This window comes from Chroicocephalus ridibundus, chromosome 2 (genome assembly GCF_963924245.1).
Source record: "Chroicocephalus ridibundus chromosome 2, bChrRid1.1, whole genome shotgun sequence".
NCBI classification, from domain to species: Eukaryota; Metazoa; Chordata; class Aves; order Charadriiformes; family Laridae; genus Chroicocephalus; species Chroicocephalus ridibundus.
The window spans coordinates 3,085,036-3,103,899 of NC_086285.1; the positions used below are offsets into that span (position 1 = coordinate 3,085,036).

The 18,864-nt window shown below is 46.7% G+C and overlaps 1 protein-coding gene across 1 annotated transcript in view; it reads right to left on the reverse strand.

Annotated features, from left to right (window-relative positions):
- Positions 1 to 18,864, reverse strand: part of WNT9A (Wnt family member 9A) — a 62,222-nt gene that overhangs the window by 9,994 nt on the left and 33,364 nt on the right. Inside the window, exons 2-3 of the mRNA XM_063324241.1 lie at positions 13,702 to 13,961; positions 9,398 to 9,660 (exon numbers count right to left, since the gene is read on the reverse strand). Of these exons, the coding sequence (XP_063180311.1) occupies positions 9,398 to 9,660; positions 13,702 to 13,961 (523 nt within the window). The remainder of the gene's footprint in view (positions 1 to 9,397; positions 9,661 to 13,701; positions 13,962 to 18,864) is intronic.

Genomic DNA, 18,864 nt, shown 5'->3' on the forward strand with positions numbered 1-18,864 from the left:
ATTCAAACAAGTGACGGGTTACAGAGAGAGATGTGTTACTGCTTATAGTACTCAGCTGGGCCGGCTTGGTTAGGGGCTGTCACGCTTTGCGTGCCAAAGTGTCTAGCCAACTCTGCAAGAAATCCCACAATGTTAGACAAGAGCGTACAGAACACATTTCAACACCAAGGGAAAAAAAAAAAACAAAAACAAAACCAAAAAAACCTCTCACCCATACTGTCCCTCACGCAAAGTCACATTTCACTGGTTGTCCAGAAGTGCGAGCTGAGTTCATGTGAAACAAAGCTCCTATACCTGATTTCACGCCCAGACCATCAGCAAACTGGGCAAAATTGCTGAGATACTTGCAGAAGGGCTGCACACTGCAGTCATTCATCAGTCCAAGCTTTTCTCAACACTTCCACCTCCCCCAACCCATTCACATCTGCTCCACCTGGAAAAGAAGACGACCACCATTGTACAGGAGATGTGAAAGCAAGAAACCAGCAGGAATTGGCTTGGCTGGTAGATATGCTCCTGTGCACAGCCTTGTCCAGATTTAGAGACGGTTGAACAAGAAATGGTCATGAAATGCAGGAAAGGAACCTGGACATGGGGCCACTCTCATCAGGAGCTGCCTCTCCAGAGCTCAGTGTTGACATTGCAGGTGCAGTATATCCGAGGCATCCACATGGGGCTGGCAGATGTGGCACAACGTGTGTTGGGAATCCAGACCCTGATGGATTGGCAGCTAGCAGATGGCAGCAGACCTTCAGTCAAGAATAGGCATGTAGGTTTAGGCATCTGAATCACACCATCCAGCCAGGGCTGACCTCACCAAGGCAGACTTTTGAGTTTAAACACTTACATTTGAGAAACACCTCTAAACTCCCATCAGACTCAGTGGAGCCAAAGCAGGGAGGGGATGCTGCAGTGAAGTAGACACCTGCACACGTTCAGCTGAGCAGCTCTCCAAGGCTCCACCAACTGTGCTGACCACATCTTCACTCACTAACAGGAGCCTAGGGACCAGCTCACACAGAGGCACCTCAGTTTAGATATCTTAACCCGTGAGCAGAATCCCACCCTCTGGTCAGAAGTCAGATGTCTAAATATCAGCCTCTAGCATTGCATTATTTGAGGTACTGTAAAACATTGCATTTCATCGCCAGCGCCCCCTCCAGGAGCAGAAATGTCTCTCAAAGGGTACTAATGAGTATATTTAGGCAGACGAATCCTGCTCTCCTTGTCTGTGCTTAAACAGTGATGCACAAAGTCCCTAACGAGCCACAATCTGGTTTGTTTCCTGACCCACTTCTAGCTCCTCGTTAAGCAGTGGCTAGGACAGCTTAGACACCATGCGCTGGTGGACCAATGCATAAAAGGTTTCCATTGTCCCCGTTCTCATGAATGCACCAGTTCATGAAATCCAGCATGTGGATTTTCATATGGCCACTGTGCAAGTGTGGTGCATCCCAGACGCCCCATAAACTTTCTTCTTGAAGGGCCGGGAAGGGCTCAAGAATGTTACGAGGCAGCTATAGTGAAAATCCTAGAAAAGTTTCTTCCTCAGCCAGCCTCCCCTGCTGCTGTCAGTCACAATGCAGCTACTCAAGGCGATGCGTGATGGAGAACTGCTGCCTACGGGTCCCTAACCACCCACGAGCTAAAATGAATCTTGGCAAAGCCCTTCTGTTTCCCGTCTCGTTCATCAGCTTCCACAAAGACCTTCTTCCTCTTGTTGCAGGCTCCTGTCAGAGACACTTAAATCCATCTCATTCCTCCAGGAAGCAGGGCAAGACTTATCCAAGTCAGCAGGTTTCTGGGAGCAGTGTTGGAGAAACCTTTCCTGGCTGGGCCCTGGCACAAATGGGTAAATGTCTATATGATGCTTTCAAACTTGGAGGGACTTCCAGGATAGAATAACTTAGCTTTTTTTGCCAAAAATGTCTAGGGTACATGAGGCAGAAGATGACTTTAATGCAACCTTATAATTTCAAGAGCCATAGGTAGCTCCTGTTTTCTTTTCAAGGTACATCACACAGTTCAGAGCCTGATCTGCCTCCATCCTACATAGTCTTGAACCTCTCTTGAACGCAAATGGCATCATCACCTATTTAATAATCATATTTCATCTACACCACAGTAAGTCTCCACGTGCATGCTCCTATCTTGTCACAGATGCGAAGGAAAATATATTAGCTTAAATCCAAAGTACAAAACATTTCATGCTCCCTATGGCCTAAAACACCATGGCTACCACACATCAGCAGAGTTCTAGTAACTCATGAGTAGCAACACAAGTACGCATTTGAATCCTTATTGCATTATATGCTGTAGGGAACTTCCACCATGAAAGCAAAGTTGAAGACAACCAATGGCTCAGGGACAGCATCATTCAGCGAAACTACATCCTCCCACCCTCCTCTGAACAGCCACCTGGTCATGTGGTCACAAATAGGACAGCAGTTTGGGAAAAAAAATAAAGCTCTTTGAGCAAATTAGTTTGTTTAATTTAGGAACACAAATTCCCATTGGTCTTGCCATGAGAATGCCAAATACTGACAAAGGCGCAGTGAGGAAAACAATTATGATAGAGCAAGACTGAACTGTCTTTATTGGTGCTTGCTGCTAAGAGGAAATTAGATAGCACTGCAGGACCGCCTGCCCAAATGGCTTTACAAGAGCCGTAGGGAAAAGGGATCACAGCAGAGCATTGCTATGCAACATGTAATCCTTACTCACAACAATGGTTTGCTACGAAGCTCAGACTAAGTGCCCCCATAATGATCAGTCTCAGACATGCTGCAACACACAATTTCTCAGTGTTTTAGCCGAAACGCTGAGGACAGATTCCCATTCATTCCCAGCTGGGTCACGGGGCTCTGGCGGTGGTTTTCAGACAACTCTTGTCTGGGCAGCAGCAGTCCGAAGCGGACATGCAGCCGTGGGAATTCCTCGGTTATAGCTTCGCCGTCGTCATGGCTGGTCTGCGGCTCCAAGGCTTCAAACCATTCGCTATGGTTTGGGGGAGAGGAGGGAGCAGATGAACCGCCTTTGAGTCAGCTCATCCAGGGAAAAGCCTGTCCTCGCCTAGTCTTACTTCAGAAAGGGCTCTGGGATGCTTCTTTACAAATCAAATCTCTTCTATTCTCTATATTCATATCCTTCCTCAATTTAAATAAGCTTAGTTATTCTCTCAGCTTCAGTATTAATGTTTGTTTGGACAGCAGCCATGGTCCACGTTTCTTCATAGGGCTCAAACGACTAGGAGAACACTGGCCATTGTCATTGGTTGAATTATAAAGGCTTCACAGATTGTTAGGAGTTTTCTTTTCTTTTTCCTTCTTTTCTTAGTTCTATCTCATTAAAAACAAAACAAAAAAAAAACAAAACAAAAAAACCCCAAAACAACCCAAACCCTTCTTTTGAGCCTGTTCTCAAACTGTTGTTTCAGAAGTTTTCCCTTTCCACTACCCCTACCTTCCTTTAAAATTATGAACAGTCATATCTTAGTGAAATATGCATTAAGATACAAGTATTTAAACATAGAATAACACAACCCTACATTAAATTGAGAACTTTAAAAGTATTTTTTCCCCTTCAGTATTGCTAGTGTGCTTCACACGCTAAGAGAGCTCCACATAAACAACTAACTGCAATTACTTATGGGACACAGCAAGCAATTTTTTCCAGAGTGTTGATTTCCAGGCCTTAGAAAAACTTCAGCTTAGCCAATCTCAGCCTGAAAGAAGGAGGGGAAAAAATCCAGAGAGCATGCTTATGCATTCCTACCTGTCATAACCTGGAGCAATTAATACTAGTGGTGGCCCGGCAAACTGATCTGTGAATACAAAGTCAAGAACTAGTCTCAGAAAGGCTGCTATTTGCTAGGTTGATTTGTACCTCGGTAAAAGTGTGATGTTAGATTTCTCGCTGGAAACACACCCCCTAAAAAAACCTAAAGGATGCACTTTGTCTCTTTTTTTTTTTTCCATGCACCAACTGTATTAGTGATCTCATGGATTTGTCTCCCCAAAAAGAACAATTCCTACATTTTTGGAGGGTGCAGAAAAACAGAGATTAGCATTTAAGCTTGCCTGTTTGACAAACTCTGGAGTTTGACTGGAATCGTGTTATCCAGTAGGAACCACATGAGACAGGATGGGCAGTGCTTGTAAACACTGTCTCTGCAACAGGAGACCAGGGTGCAAGTCTCTGCTTCGCTACGCCTGTGTGTGACCTTTAGTTAGTCACTTAATCTTTCTGGGTCTCAATTTTCCCTCTGTAAAATGGAGATACAGAAATGAAGAGGGTGGTATGCTCTGATAACATGTTATGTGATAGCTCGTGAAGTTCCTCAGACAGATGATAGCTGGGAAAACATCTACCTGATACGGAGAGTCCGTCTCCAGTGCTGGAGGCACGCTCTCAGCCCTTCAGATAGATCCCTGCCAGCACTGCATAAGGGGAAAAGCCATTCCTTGCATGGACTTCCAAAACAAGCAAGTCAACAGCAAGGAAAAGTCCACGCACCTCCCACTATCCTCTTTAGAGCATCCTATACACTTTCAGAGATGCAGTCCTAACGTCTCAGCATGGGTCTGGACTTGAACCCTACCTACATCAACAAAGGTGACAAGGATCCTTCAGAAATGTGCATATAGTCTGTGCAGACCAAAACATGTGAGTTGATATTGTGCAAAAATAATTAAGGAAATCTCCTGAAGGGAACCAGTGTTTAAGGTGGTTATTGCCTAATTAGAGATCTTTCAGGGGAGGAATTTTCTTGTTCTCCATTTCTGCCCTCCCATAGTTTTGCACTAAACACTCTTGGCTCTCAAGGAGACTGTGGTTATACCTCTGACTTCAGGGTCCTGAAGGCAAAGGCTTGCTTGTGTCCCTCCTTCTGGAAGGATAAAGGGAAAAGCGAATGAGAATATGACAATCTTTTTTTTCCTTGGGTAACAGCAGCCCCCTTTAATAGTGCCCCTTGGATCTGTAAGACATGCTTGACCAGACATACCTCTGGAAGAGGTCAGCACTCCTGGGATTAAGAAACTTAGCAACGCTCCGAGAGAGGGAGTTGGAAAGTCATGTTTAATGATACTTTGCTGAGAAACTAGGCAAATTTAATTAAAACATCACTTACTCAAGCCCAGTGGAACTAATTGAGTGCTCTAATATTCCGACTTTTCATTAATGGGTTACAAAAGAGGGCTGCACTTGTGTGTACAAGGTGGGGGGAAAACGGGGGGAGGATATAGAGAAGAAGAGAGCTTTAGCAAGGCTGCTTGTGCTTCATTTAATATAACCAAGAAACTTCATTGCTGGCAACGGAGCTTTAATGCAGTTGACTTCTCTCACCACTGCCGCCCCCCATCCCCTTGACACATACACACATCTCCCCCCATCACACACCCTCTCCACCCAACACCCCTCTGAAAGAATAGCTGAATGAGCAAGAGTAGATTTCGCAAAGGCAAGGAAATTGCTTTTTTAATAAGTGGGCTATTCAGAGCTCCTACTTTTCAATAAAGAGAAGGCTGGAGAAGTCCTGGTCTAATTACCTCATCCTCACGTTAGACAAGCTCGCCCTTTCATTAGAGATTGAGGTCATATCATATAACTTTGTGAGCCATCATGGGCACAAAATGTTCAGTGGTTATTTCATTGGTGGCAGCAAAATTACAGTTGGCCCATCAAGGTTGTAAAAAAATGAAGTAAAATACTAATTAAAATGAGAATGTCTACCAAGAGACACTAAAACTAGGTGGGATAGGATAATGTCACCATCGCAGAAATACGGAGATTGTTTGCTAGTGTGACACCATGGAGAAACTACTGTGTTGAGCAGAAGGGTATAGCGTTGGTTGCCAAATCAGTCAATTAAGTACAGGTCCTTTTTTTGCTGGGTCTCAAGGGGCTATTTAAACATTTTGCCCATGGTTGTGAGTAATTAGATGGGAAGGATTATATGTTGTTAAGAATCAGTGAGAGACCACCAAGTTTGTGCTATGTCTTTAATAGATATTCCTCCATCCCCTTAGCAAACACACACGTGCACATCCATACGTACGCTGTAAGTACACCAAGAGGCTGGCACTGCAGCAAGCTCCCATAGCAAAGTACTCAAAAAGAAAGTCTCCTTGTCCATTCTCAGCCCAAAGCAGGCTCTAGTGCAGCAGAGGTCTTGGTTCATGCACGTATGGCTTCACTAGCAGACATAACATCTGCAGTTTAGTTAGAGGGAAAAACACAGCAGGTGCCGAGCAGGAATTCAGGAGAGCTGGCTTCAGTCTCCCGGCTCCATCATCGGCTTGCTGCATAACCTGGGAAAAGGCATTCAGTTTGCACCTCAGCTCCCGCTCAAAATGGCCGTAATCATCTTTTTGAGACTCACAGGGACATTTAACACATTAGAGGCCATAAAACCATCTTAGTTATATAATGAATGCTCCACTTCAAAATTATTCCATTTCAAAATGGCACAAATCAGAGCTATCTGAACTCTTACATTGCCTTCGATTCACATCAAATACATATGAGTTATTACCCAAATAATCAAACTAGGTTAGTTCAAAGTTGATTCAGACTGTCACAGCCACTAGGTTAGCATCTCTTTCTACTCAATGGGTGAAAAGTCTACAAGGCAGTAATTAGTTGATGAGCAGCTTTGGAGAAGGACGAGTAGAGAAAACGTGCTGAGTTTCATATTTAACACACTGTCTTCATCAAGGAAAATATGAATAAATTCAGTGAGGGAACCTAGTATTGAGCAACTCTCATCCCCCCACCAACACTGTACTGACACTGGGACCAGGAGAAAAGAAGCTAATTGAGCTTGATATTAATCTATACCCAAGCATAAGTCATGCCAGAGACAATCAACCAACCACACCAAGAAGGTCAATGCTCAGGCTTCAAATCACTTTAAAATCTTAAGCAAGCATAGCAAGTTCTGGCCTTGTAACTACAAAGCCAGTCTGGGTCCTCATCTCTGACTCGAACATCTCTGATCATCATCTTAATGACACCACAGTGCCCATCATTTAGGTCCACACATCCTGCCTATACAGAGGTATGTTCTCCTGATCTTGAACTACCATCCTCCTAAAAGCTTCCCTCTCAATGTGCACTTTGCTTGTTCTCTGCCTGATTTCACAGTACTGATGTGAATCTGGTGGGCTGCTTGGCTTGCCTTTCAACCAGGCCAAGGTAAAATTATTCTAGGAGCATAAACAGAGAAATTCTTTCAACTGCTGCTGCAAATGGGCAAGGGAAAGCTGTCAGACAGCAATACAAACACGACAGACATGGCGTGGGTGGACAAAAATAGGAACACCAGATCACTGACCTGCAGCAAAGGTCTTTGACTTGGATTGCCATGAGGGCTCTCAGTGTCTGGACAACCGTCACAACTGTTACTCAGCTGTTTAGCTGCAGATATTACACTAGTGCTTAGAAACCACTGCCAATAACCAGAGCCTGACCATGCCAAAAAAAGTGGGGGCAGAGGATGCCCTGATATCTCTCCTTCCCCTGGGAACTAGTTCACAGTGGGATCAGGACAAGAAAGGGCAGGCAGAGAGGGGAAATTCAGTCCCTCCAGCTCATCCTTGGAGTTTGTTTAGCTCAAATTCACGTAGACAGTGTAGAGCAAACATGACAAATAAGGACACCTAACCCAAATCCAAGACTGAGTCTCAGCCGTATGGGCATCCTGACTGCAGCTACTGGGGTGGAGAGCGCTGGGAGTTAGGTCAAGCCCTTTGGGCAAGATTTTAGCCCCACCACTTCTGGAGGGGATATATTCATGGAGTTACAAGAATACGTCAATGGCACCTAAAGCCACAGCCTTGTAGATTTTGATAAGACTGTATTATATGACTCTGGAAAGGGAGGAGAGCAGGGACAACTCACAACAATCTCCAGCAAGAAATCACAGACTCCAGGTACCACCTTCTCCATTTTTAGACCCATCTACTACACAGCCAACTCCAAAGAGTTGAGATAGGCCCTCGGGGAACAACAGACCACAAGGATTAAAACAAGTTTCATCACCCTGCAAAGCCTGTTTCACATGCCAAAGAGCTGCAACAGGAGTTCAGAGGCACCGATCTTTTTAATCCAGAGGCAGAAAAGCTGTCAACCAAAGCCAGACACCAGCTAAATACAGGATATTTCTAATCCTGATCTCAGTGCTGTCTAGGAGTATCTGGTGGTGGGGAGAGGGGGAGACGTTTTGCTGGCCAGCACTCACTGGTGGCATTCTCCAATGCCCCAACTCTGTCGCGAGGAATGACATTTTATGCATACGCACAGGAACAACTGAGCTGGAGTGGCGATTCCTAGAATGCACAACTGGCTGGGCTGCATTTGCCTGGGAAACTGGAGACCTAGGTCTCCCATCCCAGCCCCAACCCTCCATCCAATCACACGGACAATAACAAGGCTGGAAGGCTATTTATAGCCTTACAGTATGTCCCCCTTCGAGGTTGGCGCAATGAAACACTGATCCTAGGCACCTGTGCTGGCCAATCTGAGGGATTTTCATATTCGAGCAACTCTAGGCTAGGTACAGCCAAGCAGATTACAGGAGAAGGTGGAAAGCCCCTTCCTTTCCCCTCTCTTGCTGGGATAACCCAACAATTATAGACGCTTTGTCCTTTACATCGGTCCTGTGGGGAGGGCCCCAGGCAGGAGGGTAAAGCCTCATGGGAGGTACATGGGGTAAAGAGATGAAAGCCTTCCAGCTGAGAGGATAAGGATGGGAAAAGAGAAAAGAAGAAAAAGAAAAAAAAAAAAAAAGCAGGGACTACACACCCGAGTACCGTCAGCTGCAAACCCAGTATTTTTAGGCAGAGTGGAAGTCTGCCAGAAAAGAAGGCTGAAGGGACTTTTAGGACTGAGGTCAGTCAGAGAGGATATCTCCACCCTGGTTTCCTGCCAGGTGTTTGACCGGCCAGTTTTAAAGAAACCTGGCTATGAAGATACTACAGTGTCCATGCTCTCCTGAACTACTGCAAGAAAAGCATCCCTCAAGCTATGTTGTGGCAGCATAAATCCCTTCCGTCTTGTCCTACACCTCATGTAAGCCTGGAGAACCTGCCTCTCCATCCCTTTGCATTGTAAGACCCTCTCCTCCCTGTGGAAAGTCAGAGATCTTTCCTCCCACCCCATGTTTTCTAGACTTGGACATTCCTGTTTCTTCCCCTCTGGTTTCGGCACAACTCTTGAAGCACAGTGACAAAACCAGGGCATAGGCCCATAACTAAAACTTCACCCATCCTGCAGAAGGATCATTCCATGTGTTTTGCATCCAACGCTCCTGTTTCCACACTCAGGTGCAGCACATTATTGCCCCTACAAGCCGCACCACAGCATGAACCCCCACCCTGAGCAGCCTGCAACGCACCTTCATGCCCACGAGGTTATTGTGAAAGTCCACCCTGGCTCGCAGGTCCTTGTTGGGCTTCCTCCCCAGGAACTCCTTGACGAACTTGTTACTGTATTTCAGGTTGTCGCCACAACCGCCCCACTGCCAAGCCTCACGGTTCTCCAGGTCGGGGGCCTCGTCGCAGGTGCAACGCTCCATCCGCCCCGCACTGCACGCCTTGGCCATGGCGTGCGTCAGCCCTGCGGAGGAGATGGCGTACAAGAAGGCTGTCTCCTTAAAACCTGCAGGAGAGAGGAAGCGGCAGCTTTAATTGCAGCTGGAGCAAGGGTTAAAAAAAAAATATATATAATGAGGAAATCAAGGCAAAACCCACTGTGAAAAGAGTCTGAGCAATGTCAAAGCACTCCAAGATCTACACACATCACTGATGGTGGAGAGGACATAGTGGAGAGCAAGGAATGATGCATAGAGATGGCACAAGCCAGGATTCGAGAATGCAAATGAAATCTGACCAGGTCTGTGGCTGTCACTGTGCAGTCTCTACCTGACAACAGAAAGTGGCGAGCAAGAGCTGGACAGGCCATGGAGGTACCATCACTCGGTAGCAATACGGCTACCAAGGGTACACCAAATAGCAGGAACCCAGCATAGACTTCCAGTCTGATGGTTGGGGTAGAAATCATGAGGGATCCTTGTTCTTCCCTCTTCTCCAGAGAAGAAGAAAAAAAAAAAAAAAAAAAAAATCAATCAATCACTGGGTCCTACTCCAGTTCAACAAAATTGTTAACAAAAGGCACCTGAGGGCTGGGAAGCACACAGTAGCCAGTCTGTCACCCATCGCAGCATCTCAAATGCCTCAAAAAGCAGTTTACACCTCAAACCTTTCACACGCAACCCTTTTTTACACTTCCATGCTCAGTTGCAGGGATGCCACAGCATCCCTTCCCCCCGACAGGTAAACTGAGGCCCAGAGAGACACATGAATTTGATCCAAATGATAAAGCCAGAAATAAAAAGCAAACACGCCAGTACTTATAGCTCCCCATTCTCCAGCCATGGAAGCCGTAAACGACTGCATATTTGAGATGCAATTCCAGAACAGCTTTGGAACCGACTCAAGAAATCCCCCACTCAAAAATAACACAAGTGGATGGTGACAGTATTGGATATATCTGTAAGCTGGTGTGTCAACCAAGGACATGCAGAGACACTGCCAGGTCATTTTTGGAACTGTTCCTTAGGAGGTTCATGGTAGTCCAAGCAAGCTCATGGGGCGCTACTTTGGCCCATCCCCAGAGCCTGCCTTCACAAAGCATTCCCAGGTGCACAATGCTGAACTTCAGCAGAACACAGATGAAAATCCAGCCCAGAAGACTAAGGTTTGGTCTTCCCAAGAGGGCTGACTCAAACCAGATTCTGGGAGAAATTGTCCGACCGTTCTACTGCTCACCTGGAAAAGAAGAGCAGGAACCTTTCTGCTATTGGAAGGATGTTTAAAATAAAAAAAAGCTCAACTCCACACTCACTAGCGACACCATGAAGAGTGGCCAGGGTTGAAAAACCAAATTTGTTTGTTTTTTTTTTTTCCCCCCTCTTTGTTTTCTCCCTGAAGTTAAACAATGTTCTCTGGCACCCTAGAAACATCTTCAGCATTGCAAACTCTCTCACTGGGAGTGGTGTCAGAATTCTTATTTAATTCACACAACAAAAAATCATGGGAATGCAGGCCAAACTCCTCTGGGTAGAACATGGCTTCCAAGAAGCTTCCATCTTTTCTAGGCTGGTTCAGATTTTCCTAGGTTACACCCTAGGTCGGACTGCCGACATGGCTGTCAGAGGGATGCTGGGATGCCACTACTAGAAAGAGAGATGCTCCCAAGCCTCCTTGCTCCTGAGTTGTAGAGTTGTCCTCTTGCCACTGCTACTCCTTGGGCTATGAAACGAAGAGGTACCAGTGTGCTAACAGAAGGGCCTCGGTGGAACAGGGCATGCAAACTCTTCTCTGAGAGACCGAGACATTGCAATTAGCAGCAAATAGCCTGGATGTGGTCCAGTTTAGTAGGTATCCCAGACCTACAACCTGCTTGAAGGCCTCCTGGTTTGAAGCACTGAATTCACAGCGGTTGTGAAATCTCAGCAGAAAGTCAGTGCCGTGCAACCACAACACATACCAGATTTGACAGAAAGCCAGGAGGAATGGTTTGTCTGCCAGCTTCTCCCCCTCCATCAGTCTCCCCACCAGCTTTGGCTCTACTCCTCCCATTCTCCATCACTAAAAGCCTCACAAATTCCCAGTGCCCATCAGCACGGGTATCATCTCGCCCACAGGCAGCTCAGGCGGCTTCCAAGCAAGTCCATGTGACATTTGGCTCTGGCCAGATTTAAAGCCATCTCCACCACTCACTATTTGATTGCACCAAGATATTTTGTAACAAGATAATGAGCTTTAAATCAATGCAGGCATTCTAACCCCCAATGCAGCGACAGCCTGCCGTCCGCAGCTATCCAGTTTCAGCCATTTCCAAAATTGTTTGCGAGTATCCCGAGAGGATAACAAGTCCCTTAAACAAACCCCAGTTACTTTAAGAAACAGGCTGCATCAGCCCAAGTTGCAAACCAGCAGCCAGGCTGTTCTGGTGACTGAGTGTAAAAATGGAGAGAGAAACTTCTTAAGCAAGATGTGGGGGATTTTTTTTTTTCCCCCTCTTCTCTTTAAAAATGGTCCTGGAGGAGAGTAAGAAAGCCCACACCGATATATTTGAATAGTTGTGTCTTAGTGTGTGATACATGTGCCCCTTTGCCCCAGGGTATCACTTGCCACAACACTGAACCAGGAACCGGCAGCTCCCAGAGAGGAGGAGAAAGATTTACAGGGCAGCGTGTTATGCCGCGGGAACAACATCCGAAGGATTTACAGCATTGGTGGAGGGCAGAGATGTTGCAGGGGCATAAAACATGGAAGAATGAGACAGCAGGCAGAGCCTTGCAACCCTCAGAGCTCCCATTTATTACACGGGGTCCTGACAAGGGGTGAAGGGGGGTGGGTTCTCCAAGGTGTTTTAAGGCAGCTCAGCTTCAAGCTGCCTCGAAACACTCCTTGCCAAGGGCTGCCCACAGGGGCAGGCACATCTGAAGGAACAAGCTGTGGCCTCCAGGTGTCAGCATGAGAAAGTGCTTGGCTTTCCCAAGGCACCACTAATCCAGGGACTCCTCTGGCATGCAGGGATATTTTTAAATGTCTTGCAGCTCTGGCTGGACCTCTTGGGTTTCATAAGGACTTTCCTTGTTTCCACCGCAGTCAGTGACAGTGCATTAGTTAAGCCCCAGCGCTTCTGAATTGCTCCTTCTCACTAATTAGCGAGGGAGGGAGCTTTGCAAACCTTTGTTCTTCTCTTTGAGAAGATGTAGATGTAGACCCTGGGTTTCTAGGTCCAGCTCCGTTGCTGAGTGTGGGACCTTCTGGGTGTCACTAAAGCCCTCGAGACCCATGCAAGATAGCTGTAAAACAGTCCTGCTGCATCTTTAGCTTCAGTTTGGAAATAAGAACTGGATTTTACTGGGAGGGTTCAGGAAACTGGACTACATGAGGTAGCACAAACGAAGGAGGCAAAAATACCACCTGCTCCTCCAATACTCCTTCTCAGCTTCTGGTCATCTCCACCTGAACTGCTGGGAACTGGTGAGGGAATTACCCACAGCTCACATCCAGGGACCTTTTGCCTGGGAGAGCAGTAACAGGACACACAAACATTTGCAGGTGTTGTCCTCAATAGGCCTCCCCTTGCCCCTGCTAGCAGGACAGCACAGAACAGTCCGTTTCGCCTTATTTCCCTTAACTAGGCATTTTCTCAATTTCTTTCCTGAAAGGTTGTCATAATAAATAGGAAAAAAACAAAATAATAAAAAAAAAAAAGAGAGGGGACAGCTTTGGGAATTTCAACACCTTCCCCTCCAGCAACAGTTCAACTTCCAGCAGAAGTGAGGAGGAACCGTAGCTCTTGGCTGCAGACACATGCACAAACATCTCCAGCCTCCAAGGAGAGGAGCTGTGTCCAGCAATGGGAAGCGGACAGGGTCTGCTTGGCTAGAACAAACACATAAATTACTGCCATGCAGCACAACCTTTGCCTGCTGTGCACTTTCATGGATGAGCTGAGCCAGACTTTGTCTTCACCTTCTACAAGCTCTTTTTCGACCTCTAGGGAGGTAGTGACCCACCTCTGGCAAAGGATGCACCAGGATGACCACTCTACAAAACGCTAGAGAAGCTGATGGGTGCAGGAGGTGCCAGGACCCCCGACAGACTCTCCCACCCTGCTCACCTCTCTTTAGCAAGCTGGCCCGGTAGCGACCCTCAAGGGTGCAGTTCCAGCGCTCAAAGCGAAATTGGTACTGGCATTCCAGGGCACTCATGCTGATGGCTTCCATCAGGGTCTCAGCCACGCCGGGGTCCCGCCGGCACATCCTGCGCTGCTTCTTCTCCAGCTTCAGGCGGTCACAGACTTTGTAGTGGGCTTTGACGGCAGCTTCCTCCATTTCTGAGGTCAGAGGGAGGATGGTCAGGGGTTCGTTCCCCGTTAGCCTGCGGAGGAACAGAGGGACACAGTGGTGAGGACAGAGAAATACAGCCCATGGTAGAAATGGGGGCACGGTGGGATCGGGCTCTCCCCAGTTGAGCACCCATGTGGATTTGCTGATGTCTGGGCAAGGAGTGATTTTACAGCAAGGCTCTCTGCAGTGTGTGTGCAAGAAGAGAATTTGGATATTTGGATTTGTGCCCTCTACCAGCTCTCACAGAGGTTGTTTGGACATAAGACCTTGGCAATCTCCACCACAGGACTGCGTTGAAAACTGAAATAGGGAAGTAATAATAGAAGGTACCTAACTGCATAAACTCAGGAAACTAGCAAGTTGACTAGAGCACTACAGCTACTCTCGTGTGCATAAAAAAAAATAATAACGTTAGCACATCAAGCAGAACTGGCTTGGGAAGGGATAGAGGGCAATTCATTCCACCAGACCCCAGGAGACGCACCGAGAAGGCACGTACAGACACTGCCCTCAGCAGAAGATATCCTTACATAAAACCTAGTGAGCCACAGCCTGAGGCTTGAGAGCAGGATATGCTCTTACAGGCGATACTGCCAAAAGCTTTTACAAGGCAGAACGAGCTCAAAACCTAAAAAACGACCTGAAGAAATACGCGTCCCATTGCCTTCTCCCCTCCCCTGCCTTCTCCGAGCGCAAGGTCCTTGACTCGTACAATGTGCAACAAAAGAAGCCAGCGGACTGTTCCCGGTGTCAAGTGACGAGCTGCTGGAAAAGGACCAGGCTGGCATCGGCCCCGGGGAGCAGAGAGGCTGCAGGAACATCTGCTGGGCTCATGAGTGGTTTTGTTGGCCAGGCTGCCCGCACCCCACTCTCCTGGCTCTGCCCTTTTCCGGCCAGGTGCCAGTCCACGCAGTCAATGAGAATCACTATGTAGGGTTTTTTCGAAGGACCTGAAGACACATTTCCCCCAGCCAAAAAGGAAGAATTGCTTAAAGCCAGGATTGAAAACATGCTGGAACATTGCAATCCTCTGCAGGCGAGCCCAGGGATGGGTCGTAGGCTCAGACATCTCCATCGCTTCAGGACCACCTGGGGTAAATGGTGTGATGGGCATGGGAGGGGAACACGCACTCATCCCCTTCACCAAACTGAGGCATCCCAGAAACCCTTTAAAATCCCACCTGCCCTGCACGAGCAGTGGTTTATTGTTTCTGGTTTTTAATAAGGATTTCTCTCTAATGAGTGGGACTCATCTTTGCAGGAGCACAGTCCCAGAGGGAAAGCACCTGGGGTGCTTCAACCCTCAAACTTCCTTGCACAACAGGCACAAAATCCTGACCTGAGCCACAGCCAGCAATATCCCACATAGATCTAATAAGTACTAATGATTTAACATCAGATGTCTAAAGGAGGGAGGAAAAAAAAATGTCTGGGTTGGATTTTTAGGACAACAAAGAGATGGGCAGGGAAATTATCTCCTTCAGTTACCTTCAAAAGTATTAGGATTTCCAGAAAAAAAACAAACCAAACCAAACCAAAACAAAAAACCTGCAATGGTAAAAACAAAGAGTCAGAGTGATTTGTGGGAAACATGGAAAACTAGTGTAACCAAGTATAAATTTCCCAAAAAATAGGTTTTTCCCCCAATTCTGCTCCCCCAAAATGATTCAATGATAAAAACATCCAAAAGGCCAAACAGCAAGCTGCATCTGAAGCACTGAAAAATGTTAACCCTTATGTTTTCGCTCTGTTTGGACTTGGGCTTGACTGCTCCCCGAGGAGTTGGGACATTATCCAGCCCTGGTGCCTCGTTAACCAAAGCTCCGAGCAGGCTAGTTAAGGAGAAAGGTGGCTTGGTCTGAGCTTCACAGTGGTAAATAAAACCTCCAGGACACTCATTTCTGGCCTTCATCAGTATTTCTGCTCAGAAATTTCATTCACGCAAGCTTTCACGGTTGGCACAAGAGATATCCTCCACTGCCATAGAAGAGAGAGGGAGGCATAAAAGCATTTTCTACAGCTCCCCCTCCCCAGTTTACCTTTCCAACTGAGTGGGTACTGTTCAACTAAGTTGGACTGTTCAACTGTTCTGGGAAAGATAAGCTCCAAGTATCGTGTAGCAGATTGCTGTCGCAGTGAGGAGGGATACAGGAATTGATCCTACAGCCAAAATTGCTGCGGAGCAATTGGTGATTTTGCATCCCTTCCCCACCCTCCACCTTAGGTTCTTGGCTTTGGGATACTTCAAAGTGTAGTTGCTGATAGCACAGCCCAACTGCATGTGTCCCCAAAGTGGGCCCAAATAAGAGTCATCTAAAGAAAAACAAAATAAAGAGCCTGGGACAGGGAGAAGGTAGAAAACAGGATTTGTGATGAGGACAATGCCGGAGGACAGCCCTCCATCAGCTACTCAGCTCCAACAGATGGAAAGTCCTGAGAAAGACTAGAAAATTGTCAGCAACGTCCACTGTCTCTGCTCTTTGCAAAAGGCTTAGGTAGGAATTCACCAGCTCCCATATCTGGGACATGTGGGTAACAGCCATGGTGACCTGAGGAAGCTGGGTGAGCGCGCAGAGACCTACTTCACCCCTTCCCAAGAAAACAACACAAAAGACAAGACACGAACACAATGTTCTTATAGGGAAGGCGGAAGATCAACTTTTTCCTGAGCCAGCTCTGCCCTGTCCTCACCCGTTAGAGAAAAGGGGACGTGAAAATCCAAGCTGGCGACAAACAAGTCATGCAATGCGCATGCTGAACGGAGAGACCCGTCCATCACTGCCTGGCTTGTTGCTTGGACTAATTTCACTGGCTTTCAATCTGATCTGAATCAGAGTGAAACAAGTGGATTAAGAAAGCATCTCCAGAATAAGACAAGGAGTAAATTTAGGGGAAGAGGGCTTTTCCTAGACAACAAGCAACAAAGCTCTTCTGCGTGAAGACATCCATGAGCAAAAGGAGCACAGATCCATGCATACATAGGTTTTCCCTCCCTGGTGCTGGATCCGTGCCCATTTCAGCAGGGGGGGACCAATGCAGAGCGATGCCTCAGCTCTGCACACACATTCCAGCCGCCGCGGGAAGAGGGGCGAGGTGGCACTTTTCAGAGCGTGGCATCAACAATAAACAAGTGCAGGCAGAGCCAGGGAGAGCCAGTGCCCCCACCTGAAACACTGCCTTGGAGCTGCCGCTGCATGGAACGTTTATAATCCTATAAAGCCCTTTTATGCAACCTAGGCTGAGTGAGGTCCCGTAAGGCAACGGTGTCAGAGTCGGATGCTTTCTCAGCTCCTCACAAAGACCGAGCTGTTCCTTCCAAGGAAGTTTTTTTGGGATGGGGGAGAAGGGGGGTGTTTTTTATTTTATATTCCACACACATGATCCCACAACTGTTACAATTAAACTGCCAGCTAGCATTCTGTGTGATGGTATTATTTTGGATTGAGGGGGCTGAGCATGAGATGAAGGTGTGTTTGTCTACTGGGAACCTGGAGGGAGACCAAACAGCTCATTGCACGCAACCCATGAAGCTTTAACTCTCTGGAAACTAACTCTGGCCTCTGTGAAAGAAATACGAATCTAAGTCAAGAGGTGCTTTCTGCTTCAGACTTTGACTTAATCTTCTGTGCACCTTGCTTGACGTCTGCTCCGAGTGGCACACTTACACTGCTCAGACCTCAGGAAGGACCTGGTTGCTCAGTCCCGTACCCACCTACCTGAAAGGAACCTTTGCAACATCATTTGCACTATTCTCCTCCCAGTTCAATCTGTCACTTGTTTGAAGCCAGGAAACCAGAAGGTTTATTAGCACCAGCTGTAAATAGCAAGACCTATCCAGTTTGCTTATACACTACTGGTGGCATTCGGCTGCCTTGGTTGTGAACTTCATGTCAAACATTGCTAATTGCTTCGCTCTCTTGGCGTTCAGACTCCAATCACCCAGGCTTGGGAGAGATCCCAAACACAGTCCCTGCCACTGCACAATTCACACCGATAGCTGTGTAGCCAAGTTTTATCTGTAGCAACATGGAATTCATGCTTTGAGAAACAGTTCAAGATGGGTCCTGCTTTCAGCTCATCTTAGAAGTCAAGAGTTTTTATCACCTCGTGAGTTCACACAGTGTCCCTGTATTTTCCCTTATTTAACTAGGGACTTTCCTGGTGAGAATCTGAGGGGGGTGAGACAGAAGTAAGGCGCCTGTATAGACCTGTGAGTGCACTCTCGTTTTTCACATGCTCAAGAGTTTCTTTTGCAAGTGCAGCCAGAGACGCGAGCCAAGGTGAGCTGTTTTCCTGCAAGGAAACACCTCTGCTATACCAGCCTGGAATGACAGGCCTGCTGAAATATTGCATTCCTATCCCAGTGCTTCCTTCTTTGCTGGGAGATTTATCTTTGGTACATCTGTACAAAGGCTGAATTGATTCTATTTTCACTTTTTACATTAATGTGTTTTGGTTTTGTTTTTGTTCTGCAGTATTGCTACTCTTCCAATCCTTTTCCTTTGCTTTCTAACCCTTCTTTTCCTTTATTTAGGAATGTTTAAAGGTTTCTGAAAAGTTGACAACTTGTACACTAACCTTCTTCACTGCAATACCTAAATTAATGACTCCATAACTCAAGGAGACAGACTGAGTTATGCTGGACACCAGGCCTATATTATTATTTTTTGCATCCAACAACCTTCAGTTGTTCTTTCTCTCCCCTACCATCACCCTCCCACACTGCGAAGAAGCTTTCCTAAATTGATCTACCATGCCCCCACACATACACACACACACAAAGGCTAATTGCTATTTGAAGCACAGGAAGCCAAAAGTCCAAGGAAACTCTGTGAATTCTATGATGAGTGATGACGAGTTGATATTTGGAGCAAGAGTTGGCCATTGAAGAATCAACTCTCTCATTCTGCACTGTGTTGTTTGTTTTTTAAGCA